The 24,498-nt window shown below is 44.6% G+C and overlaps 1 protein-coding gene across 1 annotated transcript; it reads right to left on the reverse strand.

Moving 5' to 3' along the window:
• Positions 1-345: 345 nt before the first annotated feature.
• LOC116955935 (uncharacterized) lies at positions 346-22,201 on the reverse strand. Its single transcript, XM_032977297.2, has 7 exons — positions 21,152-22,201; positions 17,983-18,882; positions 17,131-17,217; positions 15,189-15,333; positions 13,677-13,841; positions 11,803-11,894; positions 346-9,344 (listed from the first exon to the last, which is right to left on the reverse strand). The coding sequence occupies exons 1-7, from the start codon at positions 21,320-21,322 to the stop codon at positions 9,180-9,182; spliced, it is 1,725 nt and encodes a 574-aa protein (XP_032833188.2). The 5' UTR covers positions 21,323-22,201; the 3' UTR covers positions 346-9,179.
• Positions 22,202-24,498: the final 2,297 nt, after the last annotated feature.

Raw genomic sequence — 24,498 nt, forward strand, 5'->3', positions numbered from 1 at the left:
CAGGCAGTGATCAGACGCAATTGGGCAAGCTCTGCAATCCTTCATATATGAAGATGTTTTTTAAAATCCATTTTATGAGTGTATATACATGTGGAAGGCAACATTCTATTTCATTCAGAAGGGATAGATAATATAATTACTCCACACTTTACTGTACCGCATTCACCTGGAAAGACAGGCTTTGGCTCAAGGGAGTTTCACAACATGTTGCAATCCACCAACCCTCGCCTTCACAGCTCAATGGGTGATGTGAGGCCACTGAGCGTCGCTTTTGCTCACTAATCTGGGAACACACACTGCGGATAAACGTCACGATTACTAAAAGTAAAACTGACCATTGTGGGATAAATTGCTGATTCATACTTTATTCGGGATTCATACATTTCAGAGATCAACGTACAGATAACACGGAAATACTTACGACCCATGAAATTTAAGATGCCCGTGCGTGATGAAACTAATGTAATGTGGGACGTAAACCATCAGACTCCTGTCGCCTCAGAACCCGAAAAGGTGGTCATCAAAACTATGCGGTCTTCCTGCTCATGAGCGGTAGTTTAACATGTTAATTCATACTCAGTGAGACTTCGTTTGTAGTTGTTGACACAACTGGGTGGATATCATTGCTATAAACTACGTGGTTAATCTAAACCTGAACAGCCATTTATTTTACATCGTATTTTCCTTCCAGGAACAGAAGCAACAAAATATGGCTTAGCGAGGTCATTGAAGCAGCAACAGCATATTACGATACGATGTGATTTAGTCACTTGGAATTTGTAAATGTGATTGTGAAGTTGCGAGATTTCAAAGCCGCAGTATTCAAATGTGACTTTAAAACCTCTGCTGTTTCGCAAACACCCCAGCACGTAACTAAAAAATGCAGAAACCTTTCATCCGTTTATGGACGATTTCCACGTCACGCAACGCCACAAACAAACGCCCCTTCTCCGAAAGCGACGCAGGTAACAGGGATCGTCACACCGGGGAACGAACCTTCCCGCCACGTCCAGAACAGTTCACAACCTGTCAAGTAGCCTGACATTTACAAATGTCGCTTTCATGCATGAAAATTCAACACATTCGTGAATAAAATGTCCTTTAAAAAAATGTTAAGGCAACCAGGCAGTGAACAGACGCAATTGGGCAAGCTCTGCAATCCTTCATATATGAAGATGTTTTTTTAAATCCATTTTATGAGTGTATATACATGTGGAAGGCAACATTCTATTTCATTCAGAAGGGATAGATAATATAATTACTCCACACTTTACTGTACCGCATTCACCTGGAAAGACAGGCTTTGGCTCAAGGGAGTTTCACAACATGTTGCAATCCACCAACCCTCGCCTTCACAGCTCAATGGGTGATGTGAGGCCACTGAGCGTCGCTTTTGCTCACTAATCTGGGAACACACACTGCGGATAAACGTCACGATTACTAAAAGTAAAACTGACCATTGTGAGATAAATTGCTGATTCATACTTTATTCGGGATTCATACATTTCAGAGATCAACGTACAGATAACACGGAAATACTTACGACCCATGAAATTTAAGATGCCCGTGCGTGATGAAACTAATGTAATGTGGGACGTAAACCATCAGACTCCTGTCGCCTCAGAACCCGAAAAGGTGGTCATCAAAACTATGCGGTCTTCCTGCTCATGAGCGGTAGTTTAACATGTTAATTCATACTCAGTGAGACTTCGTTTGTAGTTGTTGACACAACTGGGTGGATATCATTGCTATAAACTACGTGGTTAATCTAAACCTGAACAGCCATTTATTTTACATCGTATTTTCCTTCCAAGAACAGAAGCAACAAAATATGGCTTAGCGAGGTCATTGAAGCAGCAACAGCATATTACGATACGATGTGATTTAGTCACTTGGAATTTGTAAATGTGATTGTGAAGTTGCGAGATTTCAAAGCCGCAGTATTCAAATGTGACTTTAAAACCTCTGCTGTTTCGCAAACACCCCAGCACGTAACTAAAAAATGCAGAAACCTTTCATCCGTTTATGGACGATTTCCACGTCACGCAACGCCACAAACAAACGCCCCTTCTCCGAAAGCGACGCAGGTAACAGGGATCGTCACACCGGGGAACGAACCTTCCCGCCACGTCCAGAACAGTTCACAACCTGTCAAGTAGCCTGACATTTACAAATGTCGCTTTCATGCATGAAAATTCAACACATCGGTGAATAAAATGTCCTTTAAAAAAATGTTAAGGCAACCAGGCAGTGAACAGACGCAATTGGGCAAGCTCTGCAATCCTTCATATATGAAGATGTTTTTAAATCCATTTTATGAGTGTATATACATGTGGAAGGCAACATTCTATTTCATTCAGAAGGGATAGATAATATAATTACTCCACACTTTACTGTGCCGCATTCACCTGGAAAGACAGGCTTTGGCTCGAGGGAGTTTCACAACATGTTGCAATCCACCAACCCTCGCCTTCACAGCTCAATGGGTGATGTGAGGCCACTGAGCGTCGCTTTTGCTCACTAATCTGGGAACACACACTGCGGATAAACGTCACGATTACTAAAAGTAAAACTGACCATTGTGAGATAAATTGCTGATTCATACTTTATTCGGGATTCATACATTTCAGAGATCAACGTACAGATAACACGGAAATACTTACGACCCATGAAATTTAAGATGCCCGTGCGTGATGAAACTAATGTAATGTGGGACGTAAACCATCAGACTCCTGTCGCCTCAGAACCCGAAAAGGTGGTCATCAAAACTATGCGGTCTTCCTGCTCATGAGCGGTAGTTTAACATGTTAATTCATACTCAGTGAGACTTCGTTTGTAGTTGTTGACACAACTGGGTGGATATCATTGCTATAAACTACGTGGTTAATCTAAACCTGAACAGCCATTTATTTTACATCGTATTTTCCTTCCAGGAACAGAAGCAACAAAATATGGCTTAGCGAGGTAATTGAAGCAGCAACAGCATATTACGATACGATGTGATTTAGTCACTTGGAATTTGTAAATGTGATTGTGAAGTTGCGAGATTTCAAAGCCGCAGTATTCAAATGTGACTTTAAAACCTCTGCTGTTTCGCAAACACCCCAGAACGTAACTAAAAAATGCAGAAACCTTTCATCGTTTATGGACGATTTCCACGTCACGCAACGCCACAAACAAACGTCCCTTCTCGTAAAGCGACGCAGGTAACAGGGATCGTCACACCGGGGAACGAACCTTCCCTGCCACGTCCAGAACAGTTCACAACCTGTCAAGTAGCCTGACATTTACAAATGTCGCTTTCATGCATGAAAATTCAACACATCGGTGAATAAAATGTCCTTTAAAAAAAATCTTAAGGCAACCAGGCAGTGAACAGACACAATTTGGCAAGCTCTGCAGTCCTTCATATATGAAGATGTTTTTTTTATCCATTTTATGAGTGTATATACATGTGGAAGGCAACATTCTATTTCATTCAGAAGGGATAGATAATATAATTACTCCACACTTTACTGTACCGCATTCACCTGGCAAGACAGGCTTTGGTTCGAGGGAGTTTCACAACATGTTGCAATCCACCAACCCTCGCCTTCACAGCTCAATGGGTGATGTGAGGCCACTGAGCGTCGCTTTTACTCACTAATCTGGGAACACACACTGCGGATAAACGTCGTCTAAAAGTAAAACTGACCATTGTGAGATAAATTGTTAATTCATACTTTATTCGGGATTCAGACAGAGATCAACGTACAGATAACACGGAAATACTAACGGCCCACCAAATTTAAGATACCCGTGCGTGATGAAAATAATGGCATGTGGTTAATCTAAACCTGAACAGCCATTTATTTTAAATCGTATTTTCCTTCCAGGAACAGAAGCAACAAAATATGGCTTAGCAAGGTAATTGAAGCAGCAACAGCATATTACGATACGATGTGATTTAGTCACTTGGGATTTGTTAATGTGATTGTGAAGTTGCGGGATTTGCCTCCATTATAAAACTATGACCCACATGGACACTGTAGCTTTAGTAACCATGGGGGCAGCTGTTTTCATGCTTGGTGTGGAAAACATGTAACTTCCTCAAAATAAAAAAGACATTTTTCAGAAATCGAAACTGGAGAGCAGCCCATCCTAGGAATCGGGGTGATTCCTCCGACATCAGCCACTGCCTGCTCCCCCTCCCTGTAAGCCATTCCCTCCGTGTGCACAATGTATAGCCGGCGTTATACAAGCATGCAATGTCCTCATTTGTCCGCCAGGTGACGCAGCACATATTGCTATTGTTATTCGGACACGAGTTTTTTCTTTTTACCGAGGCCAGAGACCATATAGGTCTACACAGGCCATATTCTATACTCCATAAAGGATATCCCTGGCTTCTTCGGTCACAAAGAGTCTTTACTAGACTCTGTATGACAAAGTTGTAAAATGTGCTGTGACTGATAAATTTGTTTACATGTAGATTTGTGTTATACGACGATACTATTTTTATTTTACCCGGTAAGGCCTATTGAGCTTTATAGATCTTTTTTCAGAAGCAACCTGGCCAGAAATGATAGCTGAACAAACTGACATATTGTGTGGAAATTTATAACAGCCAAATACTCTAAACTCATGTTTTAAATGTGCAGGTTAAAACCGCAGGACCCAAATAAAAATCCACGCGACCACGGGGAGAACACACAAACTCCCAATATACAGCAGGCGTCAGGGTCAGGATCGTACTCACGACCTCCTGCATACCAGGCGAGGGAGATAACTTCTCGGGACCGCGGTGCCCTATTAATTATTATGAGTGATGACACACAACGACATTGGTCATGATCCAGAGATAGGCCTCGGCAAGGTAAGGTAAAAACGAGCCTACCTTTACCCTACCTTTTACCACCCTACCTTTTACCACAATACAATCACTCTACCCTTACGAGCCTACCTTTACCCTACCTTTTACCCTTACCCCATACAAATTACCCGACTACACATGAAAAAGGTTTATAACAGGTACATGCTCAGTAGAGCGCTTTATTCATATAGATTACTCTCGATGATTCCAATTTAAAATTGAGGCCAGGACTGCACCACAAAGCTTTTAGCGAGCGGTAAACAAGGTATTTATCGGGTAATTCTTCCACGCTACCTTTACCCTACCCTTTACCTTACCCCTTGGCATGGTCGACAACTTTATCCTTTACCTTTACCATTTTACCTGGTAAAAAAGGTAAATTACTTTACCTTGCCAAGGCCTATCCAGATATTTTAACATTTTGATAACCCAACATGAGATTGCAATTTACTCACACGTACATACAATTTATATTTATTATCTGATCAACAAAAGTATTTGTATATGTATTATTTGTAACACCCGAATTTCATTTTACTTCACTGAAGACTATACCATTAAAACAAGGCAACATCACTCTATCACTTTGACAACTAGAAGAACCAACAACTTTTTGAGTGAGAATAGGTTTTCCCCTTTTTTCTGTTAAATGTTAAAACACCAAACTGAAACCTTTTACAAGGAATCCTGTCTGCATTAACCACAATACTTGTGGTCAGAATGCAAACAAAAAAAATACTCTGATAATATATGCATTGTCTTTGAAACTGATTGGTCCACACCAGAGACAGCTTTCTTTTGAGCCTCGTCTCAAAACGGTGTTAGACCAGAGGACGCCAAAAGGCGAACAGCACAAAGACAATGCCACTATCAGAGTAATGAGGGCTCGGGGTGAGCATCTACATCATGGGACCTCCTTTGCCAGTACCAAAATATGAGAATAAGTTTTCCCATTTTTTCTGGCAACAAAAGAGGTGTTAAGATGTTAAAACACCAAACTGAAACCTTTTACAAGGAATGATGTCTGCATTAACCACAATACTTGTGGTCAGAATGCAAACAAAAAAGTACTCTGATAATATATGCAATATATTCTTGTTTTTTTCGGTAAAGTCACGTAGAAGGGAAACAATAAAATATTTTTTTTAATTATAAATATTTTATTTTATTTTATTGTTTCCCTTATACGTGACTTTACCGAAAAACCCAAGAATATGAATCCCTGCAGTCACGAAAGCTTTAAATCAAAATTTAATATATTCATTGTCCTTGAAACTGATTGGTTCACACCAGAGACAGCTTTCTTTTGAGCCTAGTCTCAAAACGGTGTTGTTTTGTTGCCAGAAAAAAGGGGAAAACCGATTCTCATATTTTGGTACTGGCAAAGGAGGTCCCATGATGTAGACACTTTTTGAGTTTTAACAATAGCTTCAACAGTAAACATATAGAGTTATAAATTACGTCTGGCAATGCTGACAATACGATTCAGTTTCAGATTGTCACCAGTAGGCCTGTTAAATATAGTTAGAAAAGTATTGGTCAATAATGGTGGTAGTGATTGGAAATAATTGAGTTTGGATCAGGGAGTCGACAAAGCGCAAGAGTTGATGACTTATTTTGCAATGGGCGAGTAGCTCTGCCTCGTTGTGCAAAACTCAATGCACGTGAAGATCACCATCGTCAGCGATGATCTTTCCTCTGCTGGATGAAGCCCTCCCAAAATCGTCGCCGTTTCTCACTCTCTCGCGATGCAAGAATCCATCTGGCTCCGGAACAAGAGTTGAACCTCTGCTCCATCTCTGTGGTGGACGTCCTCTCGGGCATGTTCCCTCCTTTTGTTGCCACTCTGTCGTTAGCCTCGACCACTGGCTATCTCATCTTTCATAATAAAGGTTTTTGGGTTAGATCGCGTTATTTATAAATGTGTCATAACCCTCCACCACCCGACACGGCCAATTAGCAAACTGCAAATATTGTGGATTCACTCTTCAACACACCGGTGGGCTAAAGTAGTGAACTATGTCTTTTGTCAACGTGACACTTTTTTGCTGATTGGCCGTGTCGGGTGGTGGAGGGTTACGACACATTTATAAATAACGCGATCTAAACCAAAAACCTTTATTATGAATAATATTGGTCGCGAAAGCCTACGTGTTATTTCATCTTTTCTAAGCGGTGTTTTTTCACCAAGCCTACTCTCGATAAATGGTCAAACGATGCCTCTAACTTGCCTTTGTTGTTCTCTTCTCGAAGTCTTTCTCATTTTTTGTCTCTCATAATTCCAAACGTGCACATCTACTTGCTTCATATGTGCCCTTTCGAGCTGTTATTCAATGTCCTTTGTAAAGAGCCATGCCATTAGTTCTGGTGAAAATGTTAAACGCCATACGAAAGAAGCTACAAGGACATTGTTGGAGAACTGAAGAAGGCTGCTAAATTATTTGGCCGAAGATAAAAAAAAAATATAATCAAAAACATCATGCACAACAATTTAGATAATCAAATAGCACATCTCAAGGAGAGACACAAATGTAAAACACGTAAGAGTATATAAATACACGTAGCTAGGGAAGCTTTTGAAGGTGAACCGGGATTAAAGCTATGAAATAAAGATTAGGCAGACAAACAGCATGTAGGGAGCGCTTTTGGAACTGAACTTTATAATGAAAATCAACATAGCAATGTGCCTAAATAAGGAAATTGTAATCGGTGTAATTACCTGCAATAATATATGGATCAGGAACATGCCTGTTGACATATTTTGTTAAATTCCATAGAGTCCTACTAGCAGGTAAAGTTTAGTCTAATTCCAACGGGACCGATTAAAGCCAATTGTATGAATCTCAATACAATTTTTTGCTGTAGCCATTTTCATTCATTAAACACATAATCGAAATCTCTTTTTTTTAAATGTAGGCAAGTCGTTTTGATAAGTTGTGGTGCTTTCCAAATTAAGCCAATGCCTATATATCTGGGATATTAATAGCGTACATTGTGTCAAATGTATCGATTGACGGACATTATGGCTTCACGTAGAATCTTGATCACGTGTGTTGTGTGCGCGATTACGTATGAGTGCACGTGCACAGCTGTATGTGTACCCGTAGGTGTGTGCTGTACACATGTGAGTGAACAGACCACTGTGCGTATAGACGTGCGTGTGCATCTGCTAGGAGCGACACTCGCAGTATCATCCCCACCCTTTCACATTTACAAGGTTCCTCCACTCACAAGGTCAAAGATAACACCCATAAAACGATAACAGTGGGCAGCTGCAGACGGGACTGCTGCTCAGAGGCCTTGTGCGAGGATCTCTAGATGAAGAGCCATGAAAGGGAATGCGAGTTTCTGTGGTGTAGAGTGGAGGGGTGCTTCAGTTGGAGGAGAGAGGGAGAGAGAGAGAGAGAGGAGGCCCCTTGGTGGTCGAGTGGTCTCAATGTATTAGAGATCCCCGAGGTAGAGGAGAAGGCCTCCAGTTGGAGAGATCATTATTTTGGCAAAGAATAGGTTTCCTTAGTGAAGGGAAAATCATCTAGGTCGTCAGGGGTCGGAAATCTGCGGCTCTGGAGCCGCATGCGGCTCTTTAAGGACTGCTTTGTGACGTTATTTATAAAGGACCACTGTCTCATAATCACATGCATTGTGGCTCTTGAGATATTGAGATTCCTTTTTACTGAATTCGAAAAAAACGTCTCTTCTTGTTATTTTGGTTGCCGACCCCTGATTTAGATGAAGAGGAGTCTCTTAGGATGAGCAATAGGACCCCCGTGGAGGGGATACCCCTCTGGTGGAGGCGAGTTATTTGTGTTGGATGAAAGGTCTCTTAGCAGATAGGACGTCGTCTATATTGGAAAATGTGCCTTAAAATAACCAACAAAATTCCCATTAGGGTAGGAGGCTCTTCAAGGAAGATAGAACCCCTCAAAAAAGATAAGCAGCTTGTACGTTGTAGATACATACCCAGGCTGTGTATTACGAGACATTCGATACGGGTTCGATGCGCCATTATTGAGAGAGAATACATCTATAAATGATGATCAAGTGTGTCACTATGGCACTCGTGTGAAGTCAACGTGACGTCACTTCACAGCAGTTCCACGCTCCAATGTAGCGACGTCATTGTAGCATCATCGCAGAGCGCCCGACTGTGACGTTATATATTTTTTTATTTCTAATAACAAAGCTTTAAACTCGTGTCAGATGGCACGCAACCTAGGTTCGGACCTGCAAGATAAGTGCACCTGCCTTCAATTGGTTAGGGCCTCCAGAGTTGTAACGGAGACCCTCAGTTGGTGGCGGGGTGTGGGACAGTGGGGGGGGGGGGCCTCTAGACGGAGCTGTGGACCCCCAGGCGACGGGCCCTGCGGGGCGGAGAGCTTGGGGCCCAGGAGGGGCCGCCCATGTAGGCCGCTTGGCGCGAGTACTGGAGCAGCAGCTCTGCTCTGGACAGACCCGGAGTCGGTCGCACGGCTTCCAGGCGGCGCAGTATGAGCTGTACACAACATGAACGAGGACATCAACGTCACTGTGAATTGTGCACCACTGTGTCATCTCGATACAATAGCTGTCCCCAGTGTTCTGTAGAGCTTCTTGAGATACGGTTGTATTAGAAGCTGTGTGTAAATTAAAATTATTGTACTGTAACTGAAGGCTGAGGATGAAAATCACCACTTCTGCAACACCTAGAAGTTTCAAGTTACATTTAATATTTAATAAACTAATAACGTAAGCCTATTGTCAATCCACTGGTGGATAAAGACCTCCTCACGCTAAGTTGCTCTTCATAGGTCATACGAAATAAGAAGCCGTGGAGATAATTTTACTATACTTCACCATGCTGGTCAGTGTGGATTGGTGATGCGGGGAGAAGATAACCAGGTCAGATATCACTGTTCGCTGTAGTCGGGAATCGAACTCAAGCCACTTAGGTCATATTGAACCACAGTGCCATGGTCATGAATATAGGCGGCAAAAACACTGACAAATCCACTACCAACATAACCAACATCAACACAATTATCACGAGTACCATAACCACCGTTACTATCATCACCACCATTTACAATATGAACCCCACTATCAATGGAACCATAATGTCAATAGCACCAGTCACCACTATCAACAACACCGCCACCATAAACATTGTGAACTTTGACATCACCTGCAAGTCAGTATCAACACAACGATTTATAGCAGCACAATCACCATCACCACAAACACATTGCCTCCACCATTAATTGCCTGATTGCTCCATGTATTATAAGCAATAAAACTTAACATATTTCTCTTCATAGCACATCACATAACACGTGCTATGACGAAGGCCCATTGCCCAAAACATCGCCAATTGCTGCACGTATTCATTTAATTTTAAAGCAGTGTTATTGATGAATGCGTTGAGTGTCCTTGTTTTTTGTACTTGTGCACCTCTGCAAAGGCAGCATCACAAAACAATCATATTTAATAAGTAGACACGTTTTCTTTTGTAATGATGATGATGTCCGTGAAAGTGCAAATGGTCATCTGGCTTACTCAAACGAATTGTTTTTAACAGTGCTGACGATGGTGGCGTTAATAATCGTGTGGATAATTTCTTTTCCTGCATACAAATATAGGCCCAGTATTTGTGTGTATGCCAATGACCAAATCACCCGGAATGTGCCCTGTCTCTTCAGATCTCAGAAGCTAAGCAGACTTGAGCCTGGGTAGTGCTTGAATAGGTGGCCACTGCATGCCAGGCTCATTTTTGCAACTCGGGGCTGTGTTACATAGTGGCGAGTAGACAACACGCCTATGCCCCCTGCCTTCAACAACCCGCACTGACCTGCATAGTGAAGTACAGTCAAATAATCCCCACGATCCGCAATGAGGTCCTCTACCAGCAGTGGATGAACGGGCTGTACACGTCCGGTACATGTACGTGTGGCGCCACCATGTGGCGATAATTTTATGCGTTGGTGGCAATGCTGATGGTTATGGTGGTGGTGAATGTAATAGTGATGATGATGGTGTAGGTTGTACATCTGTCTGTGGCGTTTGGGTGAATGTAAAAGTTGTGTTCAGTAACTATATTGATGGTTGCATTCATGAGCAGAGTCGTCTCGTCCATGGTGTTGGTATTGGTGGTGACAGTCTTTATGGGTTGCGTATTCCTTTCATCTGTCTGCCAGTTTTTGGAAAACTAAGGGGTTCAGCCTGGTTAGCGCTGAGTGTTGTCGGACTGGGCAGCAAGGTGTATCACAATATATTCGTTAAAATGATCTGTATGGTGCTTTCACTGCTATCCCATCATATTTGAGGATTTTCTCTGGGTTCTTCATTTGACCGCTTGCATTGCTGCTTCATGGTCCGGTTTACCAGGTGGCATGTTAGTGGGCACGTTAGTAGGCATGTTAGTAGGCACGGTCTCTTATCCATAAAACAGGTTTTTTTGGGTTAGGTCCCGTAAATATACATGTGTCGTTAAACCTGCCAGCACCCTACACAGCCAATAAATATTGTAAAATCTGCGTACTCTGATCGTAAATGTGGATTTTCTCCCCAACACACCAGTGTGCTGTACTAGTAACGAATTGACATGTTCTGTTTACGTGACAAACTTTACTAAATGGCTGTGTCGGGTGGTGGCGGGTTTAACGACACATTTATATTTTCGCGATCTAACCCAAAAAAACCTGTAATATGCATGACATTGGTCGCGAAAGCTTATGTGTTCAATGGTCTCTTATCTTAAGAAGATTATGTTTATAGTTTAGTTGGTGGTGTTGTTGTTGGTGGTGTTGATTGTGAAGGGGTTACTGATATTGGAAATTATATTAATGATGTTGATGCGGAGAGAGATGGTGATGATATTAATCATGCTGATTTTTGCATTTATGTTGTAGTGGTGTTGGTGGTGTTGATGGTGATGGGTATGATGGGGTGTATGGTGATGTCTCATCAGTTCTCACCATATTCTCTTCCTGAATTCTGCGAAGTGCCCTCTCCCGTGTCACAGCTGTGTGGTATGGTCTGCTGGGAACCATAACGACGCTCCCACTTCCTAGTGGTACAGCCCACACAGACAAAAGGTACATTTTCCTGCTGTACTATACAAATGGAAAAATAAAGGAGGGTCGAGCATAATTTCGGGATCACATATGACTATCCGAGTCCTCCTCTAGGGTTTTGAAAGGACTGTGAGGCCTTCCCATAATAGTGCATGTGTGGTGGTGTAACTTAGAGCTACAATTTGTAAATGTTGTTGTCAGTTGAATTGTACTTCAAAAAGTCAACAGACAGATATCTATGGATGGTGTGCCTACATTAACACATCTCTTTAATCATGCAATCTAGTGGTGGTGAAGGATGTCAGACAAAACCCAGTGATGGCCCTTCTGGGAGAACCCGCAGCAGAGGGCTAACGATATCCGACATTGATAAATCACGCTTCCTCTTTATGCCAACCTTATGAAGAAGCTTCACAGTATACGTCACTCCCCTGATTGATAGTTATATCGTTGGGAGCCGTACAATACCGATATACCCCTTACATGTGTGGCCTTGTACCTGCGTGGTTTCGCAATAATACCGTAATGATAAATGCAATTTCGCAAATCGGTCGCAATGTTTGATCGAGAACTCGGAGGCGCAGAGCGAGAGCCCAAAGTCCCTGACATGCCACCAGCCTGAACAGGTGAGCCTTGAGCTGCTGCTTAAAGGTTGACGCTGAATGGAATAGCCCCGTACTTGAGCAGACCCATACCTGAGTGTCCTTTTACTTGAATGGTCCCATATCCAGATGGACCCATTGCACTAATAGCCCCCTGTACCTGAGATGTTCTCTGCAAGGGCGGTCCAACAAGTTACAAGTAGGCGGTGGAGGTGGTACCTGACTCCATAGTGTGCAGAAATAATAAGTTGTGGTTATCTGTAAACTTTATGTAGGATAAAACAGCATCTTGCAATGAGAAGACACAGCAGCCAAGATGGTAGGAAGTTAAGAGACCTCACATTAACAGGCGATAACCTGGAGTTTGATTGACCGACTCAGCTTGCAAGCGTCTTTTTTAGCAGTTGTCAGTTGTTAATTTATATTCAACACTCGTTAATTAACATGCAATACGTTTTTGTGCTTCAAAAAAGTTTTAATTAACTTTATAGTCTACATTTTAACAAGATGTTTACGAAGCATATGTCATCTAAAATATGCTCTTTTGTTATTTGTGTAAACAATCCATGGTACATTACACTTTCAATGTGCTATACAGTTTTTAAAGTTTAAATCGATTGGGTCATAATTCCTCTGTACATCAACCCCCATTGTAACCCATCAGGATTTTTATGAAGGGGATTCAGTCTATATGTTGAGTCTCCCTAGTCCAGGTGTCAGCAACCAAAAAAAGAAATCAGAGCCATTTTTTATCGAATTCGTAAAAAAACAACTCAATTTTTCAAGAACCGCAATGCACGTGAATACAAGATCGTGGTCCTTAATACGTAATGTCACGAAGCAGTCCTTAAAGAGCCGCATGCGGCTCCGTAGCCACAGATTGCTGACCCCTGCCCTAGTCTATTAGCGTATGGAGTCAGAATAAAAATAAATATTTATTCATATTGGAGGAATCCGATGAGCTATAAAGCTCTTGTGTTCATAGATATCGAGTAGGGGCGGGTCAAAATGTTACAGAACGTTATGGGAAGGCAGACAGGGAAGGTGGGAGAAGGGAATGGGAAGGAGGTGAGGGGCCTTGGAAGAGAAAGTAGAATTCTCACATGGGGGTCATGAGGTGCTTTACCTATGGCCTCGTGCCTGCGTTGGGTCGCACCTGCACAGCCTCCATACCTGCACGGCGGACGGGCGGCGGGGGCAGTGGTGGCAGGGACAAGCGGCATAGGCGCTCAAGCAGTCGCTGGTTGTCGCGGTCGATTCTGCGCACCTGCTCCTCGCTGAACGAGTAGTTGGAGCGCAGTGGACGGCGCACGTTGCCGTAGGCACTCGCCCGCAGGACTGGCGACACGGGGACACAGCGAGCCCCGGTGAGCGGGGAGGGGCGGCACGAGGAGACATGGGAGAGGCACAGGGGGGCATTGAGGAACTACAGATGTTATTGGCAAACAGGGGGACAATGGAGGGTTAAGGGAGGTAAAGGGGTGATGTAAAGAGGAACACAATGGGGAATTTTGATTTAAAGCTTTCGTGACTGCAGTAATTCATATTCTTAGTTCTTTCGGTAAAGTCACGTTGAAGGGAAACAATAAAATAATAAAATATATATAAAACAATACAAATTCTCACGACGTTTCGACCATAACACAAACGGTCGTCATTAACACCTGATGACGACCGTTTGTGTTATGGTCGAAACGTCGTGATAATTTTTATTGTTTTATAAATATTTTATTATTTTATTGTTTCCCTTCAACGTGACTTTACCGAAAGAACAATGGGGAATGTTGGAAATACAGGGGCATCGTCAGCAGTCGTAGGGACACAACGCGGTGTAGAAGGGACGTTTAGGTGCGGTAAAGAAGACGTGTGATGAGGGGAGGCGAGTCTTGGCGCACTGTGACGTGACGAGGTGAGTGATGATAAAGTGCGGTGAGCTGCTGCGCTGAGTGGTGCAGAGGGGTTTGGTGAGATTCGGTGAGATTGAACGAGGCCATAAAAAGCACATCATTGGCAATGTTGGTGTATTGCTCCTGGTCACTGATGTTCTCTCACATCGTTGAGTTTACACGTGTGCATCTTAGCTGCGTGATTTTCTTCGATGCTTCGGACCATGTTTGTTGTTCACATTAATCGCAGTTTGATTTCGTTTTGAAGCTACTTTAATTACGTTTCAGTTGTGTGGCACTTTGTGACCTTATGTGTCATCAGCATTATCGTCAGTATGTTTAAATTGCAAACATTACGATGGTGGTGAGGTGTAGTGAAGTGTGGTGAGGCACGGTGAAGTGTAATGAGGCATGGTGAAGTGTGGTGAGGCGTGGTGAAGTGTGGTGAGGTGTGCTGAGGCAAGGTGAGGTGTGCTGAGGCAAGGTGAGGTGTGGTGAGGCACGGTGAGCTGTGGTGAGGCAAGGTGAGGTGTGGTGAGGCATGGTGAGGTGTGGTGAGGCACGGTGAGGTGTGGTGAGGTGTGGTGAGGCACGGTGAGGTGTGGTGAGACACTGTAAAGTGTGGTAAGGTAAGGTGTAACAAGGTGAGGTGCGGTGAGGCAAGGTGAGGCGCGGTGAGGTGTGGTGAGGTTAGGTGTGGTGAGACACTGTGAAGCACGCTGAGGTGTGGTGAGGTTAGGTGTGGTGAGACACGGTGAAGCGTGGTGAGCCACGATGAGGCAAGGTGAGATCCACTCACCTCGGCTGGTGGCCGAGCTGCCCTCTCCAGGTGCCCGCCGAGTCTTGGGCCGTGTCTCCATAGCAACTACGGCCTTGAGCAGGTGGTTGAGATCCTCAGCCTCGCTAAGCACGCGCGAGCTGCGGTACCCACCACCCGACTGGCCCTTGGTAAATAATTAGTCAAACATCACGCAATTAGTCCACCACTCCTCAATTAGTCAATCGCCACAAGATGAATCACTCCTATGTTGAGTAATGTGGTGCTTATGGGAGAAAACACGTGTCCCTCGACAAACCCATGCACACACTCAAAACTCACTACGGATAGGTCTGAAAAATGATCTATACTGGCTCCGAATAGCACCTCATTATTCGAGAGGTTCGTGTCTCACGAGGATGACGACTCCATCTGCATAATCCACCAACCCCTGTTTCCAGGTCATTTGATTTTCATTGGATAAAATTTCAGAGTGTACACCAACATACCGTACTGGATAAACAAACCCTTTATAATGACTGATTTCCTGTTCGACTTACTACGACAGATCGTATTGCATTTGCCAAATGAGCAATTTTGAATCAGCTCCGATTGCACGTACTCACGTGATTTAGATCGGTACCATAATGTGACTCAAAACCAATCTCCTCTGGGTTTCCACAGAGCCAATCCTGGTTGGCCATTTGAACATATCCTGATCAATTGTGATTGGGTTTTAATGTATTGCATAACAATCTACTGTGAAATACTTTTAGGCTTAAATAATATAACAACAGAAAATCCACGTCTTTTTCGAAGTAACACAACGTTAAGCAAAAAATACTTGCTGAATCTTCATGTTTTTTTCAGGAGTGTCCGACATTAAGATGTTTGGCCAATTCCATTACATTTGTTGCTTTGTGTAGGATACCAGATTACCCAGAAAAACCCACACGTATGTACAAAGTTCCAACACATATAAAGTTATGAAGGGCTGTTTATTAAGCCTATCAAACATATACAGCATCTGTCTTCGGAGTCACCAATCGCTTAAACCCTTTTATGTCGCCTTCTTCCCTTCAAACCGTCGTCACCCTACAGCTGATCTCACCCGCATTATTCATTTCCCCCGCCAGTGGTCAGCCGGGGTGAAACCAACCAATAGGCGTGCGTGCTCCTAGCCCTGCCCCCTTTTGCTGGCGAGAACAAATCAGGGGGACCCGAGGTGAGCTTTTAAATTTTACACATACGAGGAGTTACATACATACAAACATACACGTTTCTTACAAATGGGTTTATGAATCCACCTGCATACTGAATTCTGATGGCCACCATACCGTTGAGTGCATTCGGGAGTCTTGCACCCTACGATTAGCACGGTTGGCTACGTATAAATAAATGAAATACTGAAAGTAGGGTGCAAATTAAGTTCAACATAAATACAAAGCCCATATGATCCACCGGGACTTTCCTCTGAACTGCTGATTTACAGACGTGTGTCATGGCTCCATTATACCGTGAAAGATTCCGTTCATACATCTAATTGTGACTGCTGAAGCCTCTCTTCTACGAGTAAATAACAGCATGAATGGATTTGTGAATCCAATCTTGACTTGTGAAGGTGCTATTGATCTGATTGCAAAACAATATATTTTTTTTATAAATGATTCGCAAATCGAATGTGACTCCTGCAGCTATTTAAAAAAAATCCAACAAGGTCAGATCGTAAAAATTGAATCAAATCTGCCGATCAGGACGACATCACGTGATATCGATCGCGCCTCTTTCGAATCATCCCACGTACGCATTTTGAACCTCTTTCACACCGTACATAGTCAACCATGCTAATCGGAGGTGAGGTGGGAAAAACAACAAACTAATTCAGATATATTCTGCAAAAAACAGATCAATCTGATTCATAATTGAACGGGACTATAGGTATACCTTGAACGATTACTCTTAAACAGGTAGTACCAATGCTCACCTCCACACCGGATGAGAGAGGTGACAGAGTGGACGAAGAGGAGATGGCCGAAGAGGATGACTGCTTTTCCGTTTTCACCGGTTTTGCCTGCAGGCAGTCGCTCCGGTTAACACAAATGCTGCTTTGACATTCATTTAGTGACAATGGCGTGGACATCGCCAGTAAACCTATTTAAACATGTTCCTGACAGTGTAGCAGAAATATATTGTACTCACCCCATTTACTGGCTATTTCTGCTGAAAGCGAAACTGTTACACAGTTGACAAGTATGTTGGCCAGGCCACATAACACTGATCATAAAAAATAAGGGTAAAACTGTAATATGGATGTAATGTATGGTAGCACTGCTGTACTACAATGACAGCTGCACTACATTGAGAGTGAAACTAATTGCCTACTTCCTTTACTACCACAATGTCTCTGCAAAGGCAACATTCTCAGCTTTTTTAAATCAGGTGACTAAGAAAGGAGCTGCTACGCACATATTGTACATAAATACCTCTGCTAGGCTTGAAAGTCATTATGGGTCTCTCCCATAATTTTTGCGCCTCCGATTGGCACGGTTGGTTATGTACGGTGCAAAAGAATTTCAACATCCATACATACATAATTCTGGGCGGCCGAGAGAGTTTTTACAACAACGTGCACTATTTTATCAGTCACGGGGCTCCGAACTTATGCTTACTCATTAATTATCCTAACATACATTTTAAAACAAGCCCTACCTTTTTTTCTGCCAAAGGGTAATGCCTAACCAACCAATCCCTGACGACACCCTACAGAGATGAACACCGCACCGTGTCATGTGTCTGGATGGTCGGAGGGGCAGCGAAGAGTGTGGTGTTTTTTTACCGTAGAGCAGATTGCAGGAGCCTGCCAAATGTCTGCCTTCCTGTCTTGTTTCTTGGATGCTTTCGCCTGCCGCGGCGATCGTGGGCCACCATCTAGGCTGTCGGATGTCGACTTCACGACTGGGCTCGGCTTCCTGAGACCCTGCGCCTTCCCCGCCACCGTGTGGTCCTCCTCGTCGGAGCTAGAACTGTCATTCTTGACGCTGGCACGAGCCCTGGTTCCGTGCTCTTCACGGCTCTGCGAGGCCTGGCTTCGAGCTCTAGATCCTGTGCTCTTTTTGGATTTCGCGCTGGTCCGTGACGCGATACTCTTCTTGGACACGGTGCTGCTTCTGGACTTGACGGTGTCGCTGGACGAATCTCTGTAGGATCTGGCACTGCCCTGGGAACTGCTCCGACCCCTTGACCTTGCGCCATCTGGTGAATTCGCATGATCCGGAGGCTTCCCGTGGTTAGCTGACTGCGCACGAAACGGCGACTGAGCTCCGCGTTCTGATTTGGTTTCACTTTCCAATTTCCCATCGCTTTCTGACTTGGCGTCATCTTCCATTTTGTTTTCTGATTTCACATCATCTTCAATTTTGGCACCATTTTGAGCTGTTCTGCCATCTATCGATTTTCTGTCTTCCGCGGAACTGTCCTCGTCACTGCTGCTGCAGCTCGTGCTGCTTTCTCTGCTCCTGTTGCTCTCGTGGCTCTCCGATTCCGCGCGTGGAGTCGTCTCAATATCGTCACCCTCCTCCTTGTGGCCCCCGGTTTCCGAGGTGTCCTCTCCACTAGCAGTATCGAGTTTCGCATCCTTTGCTGGCTCCGCAGCCCGTACCCTTGGGGACGCCCCACCTTCCGCATCCTCATCCACGCTATCACTGTCACTCTTGTAGCCAAAAGTCACTTGTCTCACCTGGAGGGAGGTAATTAGTGTCCAGTTAATTAAGCTGGCTCTCAGTCTCTACACTGTATTTACAGATTTTGGCTTTATCAGGGTCAAATCTGTAAATGATGATAAAACCCATCATAACAGAATCATAACCAGGGGTCATAGGTACGGAGCCATGATGAGACATATGTCTGGTCTGGATAAATTCCCCTGAGCTTAATTCACAACAACAGTAGTGATGTAGTGATTACTGAATTTAATTATTGGTGAATTTTAGAATCATAAATGCGTACTTTAATCCTAAAATAATCAAATAACACTAAATACTATACAAGGGCAGTTATGTGTATATGGATAAATGCAAAATTGTCGATCAACTTTGCCAAAGATGAAACAGGGCCTTAGGTATTAATAATATATCCTAATAATCCTTTATAAATCAGTCTGGCTCTCCAAGTCTTGACGATTAACACAGATGCATACGATCTGAGCCTTGAGCACTGCCACAGATCCATATGAACAGTAAGGCATGCCTTTGGTTCTAAACCCCAATGATGCATCTTAAAGGTGGCTGTATGAGCCACAGGGTTAAACACTTGCTCCCAAAATATCCTTCGTCTCAATTATTACTTGAATATCTATAGTGCCTCAACACTACGAAAAATGATCTGAGGATACCAGAGAGGGCAACATATGAACACAAACAGCATAAACAGCCAAAAATATATATTAAAAATGCCCGACGTAAATATGTCAATTAAACAACAGCAGAAAGACAACACAGCCACATACACGCTGTCTCAACCACAACAGCACGCAGAGGGTGAATTACACTGCAGCGCGTAATGCATAGCTTGATGCCAACGTCGTCTCTATGCAACCAAGGAAGATACCTCTTGTCTCAATGGACTCTTGACCCAGTCAAACAAGCCAACAATTGCCTACGTGTGTAGTCCGTGGCTATTATAACGTGCGAGGCAGTCTGGCCCTCCGTGCAAAGAGTTCAGAGCGTGTGTGTACACAGATGAACAACGTATCCACTGCTGGGTGAGGGACTCAACCACACTTTGTTTTGTGGGTCGTGGGTTATTTTGACTACGAGAATTTCGGCGGCCTATGACTGCCTCATTCTAACTCTTGCGGAGGGCTTCTCGGCGTTTTGCACCTCGCCCCCACTAATGCCCTCCTCTCCCCCCCCGCTGACCAATGTGTGCGAATACTACTGACTCTATTGTATGTTGGGTGTGTAGGCATTTATGCCTAGAAAATACATTTATTTTTTGGGGGGGGGGGAGTGAAAAAATTGAGAGGGGGGTCGACAATTTTTATGGACCCCCCAACGTCTCGGCGGGGGGGGGGGGGTCCACTTTCTATAACTTTTTGATTCAGGCCTTCTGAAATGCTATTTTAATTTATTTGACGGACAAACGGAACGCCGGGCTTTTATAATAGATATAAGCAGGTCCTCGACTTAGGAACGCACGTACTTCATTCATTAAGCTGGCCAGTGCTGGCCAGCTTAATGAAAGCTGGCCAGCACTGGGCGAAAGAAGCCCAGTACAGAAAACGTATTTGGCTACACTGCCCTCTGCTGACCACCCTGAAGCCCAGCAGCAGCCTCGGAACAAACAACCTGTTGGCCCATATTCTTTGGTTCTTTCGGTAAAGTCACGTAGATAGAAAAAAATAAAAGTAAATAAAAAAATGACGTTTCGAAACGTCGTAATTTTTTCAAATAAAAGTAAATAAAAAAATAACGACGTTTCGAAACGTCGTAATTTTTTATTTACTTTTAGTTTTTTTCTATCTACGTGACTTTACCGAAAGAACCAAAGAATATGAAATCCTAAAGTCACGAAAGTTTTAAGTCAAAAATCTGTTGGTGCATGTTGGGTCTCCTCCCATCATTCTAGCATTATCCGGGCTCAAGCCTGCTTAGCTTCCAAGATCTGACGAGGTCGGGGCGCATTCGGGGTGATTTGTTTCACAGACAACTGGCATCGTAATTTACACAAGCACAATTGTCAAACACACACAAAGACCCCCACCATATAGCCTGAACCAACAAGCTACACGAGGGGCGGAGGGGGGGGAGGGGGTGACCAGCACCACGCCCGGTCGCCTTTGTCTCCCCAGGCACTAATGTTTATACACACCGCACCGAGTAATCATTTGAGGCTGAGTCGACCTAGGAGAGTTCCGGTTCAGATCATCGTCACTGGCGTTGGCCGTGAGTGCCCACAGACGCACACAGCTGGACACGCACCGACGACAGCGCACGGTGTGAACTCACTGGCACAGGCGTGTGGCCTCCAACGTGGTTCTCAGCCCTCGGGGTCCCAGTCCCTTGTTGGTCCCTTGGGGTCTCCGGCTCCTTGGTCCCAGGCCCCCTGCTCCCCGCCTCCGAGTCACTGCTGAAGAACGTGTGATCCACCTCCCCACGCAGGCTGCTGTCGCTCTCCATCCCGATGCAGCTGCTGCTTCCCTGCTGTCTCCCTTACTGCTGCCTTAATGCCGCTGCGACTGATGTTGATGTTGTTGTTGTCTGTGATTGCTTGCTACAGGCGCTGCTGCGTCTACAACTACCGGCTGCTGTTGATGCAAATTATGCGGCTGTATTCCACTGCTGCTACAGCTTAATGCTGCTGCTGGTAGAGCTCCTGCTGCAACTGTTGTTTCACTGCCGCCTCTACTGGATCGTCCTGCTAATGCTGATACAGATAATGATGTTGCTGCTGCTGCTGCAGTACACCTAATGCTGCTGCTATTAATACCCCTCGTGACGTCTCTCTCTCTCTGTTGTCACAGTTACTGGGGTCTCAGTGCTTGGTGGCACAGTGACCGCTGCCCATTAATCTCGCTGATGCAGCGATTGCTGCTGCTGCTGATACAGCTACTGCCCTCTCTCACTGCGGCTGGCGCCAGCCACAGATGTCTCAACGCTGCTGCTGCTGTTGATTTGTGCACCACAGCGACCGCTGCGTCTTACCGCTGCCGCCTCTCCAAATCTCTTTTCGCGCTCGCCGCTGGCCCTGTCAGCAGCGGACAACTTCGCCGCCCGCTTTCGGAATATCGTCGCCGTCACCGCCGTTCCTTATCGACCAGGGGCACTAACGGCATCCAGCTGCCGCCGCTCGCCGCTCCCCTTGCTGTCACTGCCGCAGGTTGGCGGGGAGGGGAGGGGTGGGGTGGGGAGATAACTCCGTGGCGTATCGATTTCGTACGGAGGACCGAGAGTGGCTTCTTCAGACAGCCGCCAGCCAGCCGACTCGTCGTCGAGTGCTGGCGGGGTCGTGATTTTGCGTTGCCTGGGGCGACCGCCGCGCCGGAAGCGACGCCGCGCGCGCGCACGTGGCGCGACGTCACGTGCCGACGAGGAATCGCGGATCGATCGCCCCGGGGAGCTTGTGGAACGTGGCACGTGTCCGAACCTCGTTGTCGATGCCGGTGGTGGAAATTCCACGTTCTTATGGCTTACAGCGCGGGGGGTGGTGTTTTGATTGGAAGCTAGCATTTTTTTTTTACCCGTGGCACGCACGGATTTTTTTACCCGTGGCACGCACAGGATAGGGATGCTGGAAATTAGACGTTCTTATGGCTGTTTGATTGCCAACTAGCAATTTTATATATTTCGTTTTTACCCGTGGCACACACGACGGGATAGGTCAGCAGTAGAGTCGAGGATATAATATAATGGGGGACAAATGAAAAGGGACGAGAGAAGAGAAAGAATTGGCGGTGGTAACTCCGCACTTGGCCTGTCATTCAGAACTGTGGAGGTGAAGGTTGTTAGATCACGCAAATGTTGTGAAACTTCTGTGCGCGCTTCGAGGAGGGGTCCATATACCCTGGCGGCCAGGCTTGCCAGGAGAAGGCAATACGGCAAATATTGACGAACAATAAATCGCTTCTGTTCTTGGATAGAATGTTGCCCCATGGTACGCGTGGATTGTCTCCCACGTGTATACACCTCTTAATTGTGTGATAATTTTATATATCGAGGACTACAGAGCTTGGGAGGGAGATTTGTCGCAGGCTCACCACGTGGTTGCCTTTACCGCTGGTCTGTTGGTTCCTCGCTCCTCTTGAGTAGCGGTCTCCCTCTCTTGATGAATGCGCGGGTTACAAGTCGAATTTATGATTGTTAATTTACAGAAGGATTTAAAGGGAACGTAAAACGGGAACAAAGAGTCAGGAAAGATTAGGTATTGGGAGGAAGAGGCAAGTGCAGGGCCTCTGTGCTGCTACATGGAGCAGCGTCTGTTTTCACAAGGGGCGGGGAGAAGGGAGGGATTCAGAGTGGGGATTGGCCACACAAAAGTCAGGGGATTTACGGGAGGTTTTAGCTTATTTCGTATTGCTTCTGATGTAGATTCAGAGCAGCAACTACAATTTCACACTGAGATGATGTCTCCTTCATATTTATGGATCGGGAGCATTGCGTTGTTACATGTTGTACCGTATGTTAGTCTGTTATGGATGACCACAGTCGCACACTACTGGAGAGTAGATTTGAGCTACAATGATCCATATTTGTTTTTGGGTTAGGCCACAAGGTGGTCGTTTTATGCCGCAGTTGTCATAAACCCTCCACCGCCCGACAATATTGTCACGTTTACAAATACTGTAGGTGATTTACGCGTGGCAATGTATTGATCACTTCGCGCAAGAAGGGCACACAAGTGGCGTCATCACATCTCTCCCTCTATTTAAGGAACGCAGCAGGAGGATTCCTCCACAAATCTGGCTGTTGCCTGATGAAGCTAGTTGTGATTACTGGCGAAACATCATACTCAGATTGTAAACGTTGTGGCTTTGCTGTCCAATACACAAGTGTGCTGCACTAGTAACGAATTGGCATATTCTGGGTTTAACGATTTAACCCCAAAAACCTGGATTATGTATTGATCGAATTCCGACCAATAAAGTTCCTCACCGGTGGCTTCCCAGTAAACATACCAGACGTTGGGCCAACGTTGGCATGTGGTTAGAACCGTTGGATCATTGTTGGCCCAACGTTCCATGTTTACTGGGTTAAAACCTTGCAAAGATCGCATTCAGTATCGACATACGACGATTTCGCTCAAACTTCCCTGAGCGTCATGATGTAATGAACTCAAAAGTCGCGTGTGCGATTAATGAAAATAATTTTGGCGTTAAATTATCACGTGGCCTACCCCAAGTAAAATATATGGAGCACGTTCAGTGGTGATTGAGCGCGTGCAGTGGTTAAATTGATTATTTTAAAATGTTTTAAATATATTACTAAGGTGATTTCCTGCTCAAAAGAGCATTGAGGGTGGCTCTGATTTCCTGTTTAAAGTCCTGAGCCAATGGTGGAAATTCCACATTCATGTGGCTGGGGGCGATTTCCTCCATATGACAACACTAACGCGCAGGCAAATAATTTTAGCGCTGTTTTTTTTTATTTCCCAAGTTTTTGGCAAAACCTTTGTCCAAGAAACGTTATAGTGGATCGTCTCTATGAGATTAACCGTGCACCGTTTTATACAGGTCAGAGATAATGCATAACTGCTTTCAACCTGAGTTGAGATGGTGCTTTGGGTGGCAGATGTGTGCCAGAAAAGCGCCACATGTGTAAGCAAAAATAAAATTTACTTGACTTGGAAAGTATTAAAA

This window comes from Petromyzon marinus, chromosome 3 (genome assembly GCF_048934315.1).
Source record: "Petromyzon marinus isolate PM22_M1 ecotype Great Lakes invasive population chromosome 3, UKy_Petmar_22M1.pri1.0, whole genome shotgun sequence".
Lineage (NCBI taxonomy): Eukaryota > Metazoa > Chordata > Hyperoartia > Petromyzontiformes > Petromyzontidae > Petromyzon > Petromyzon marinus.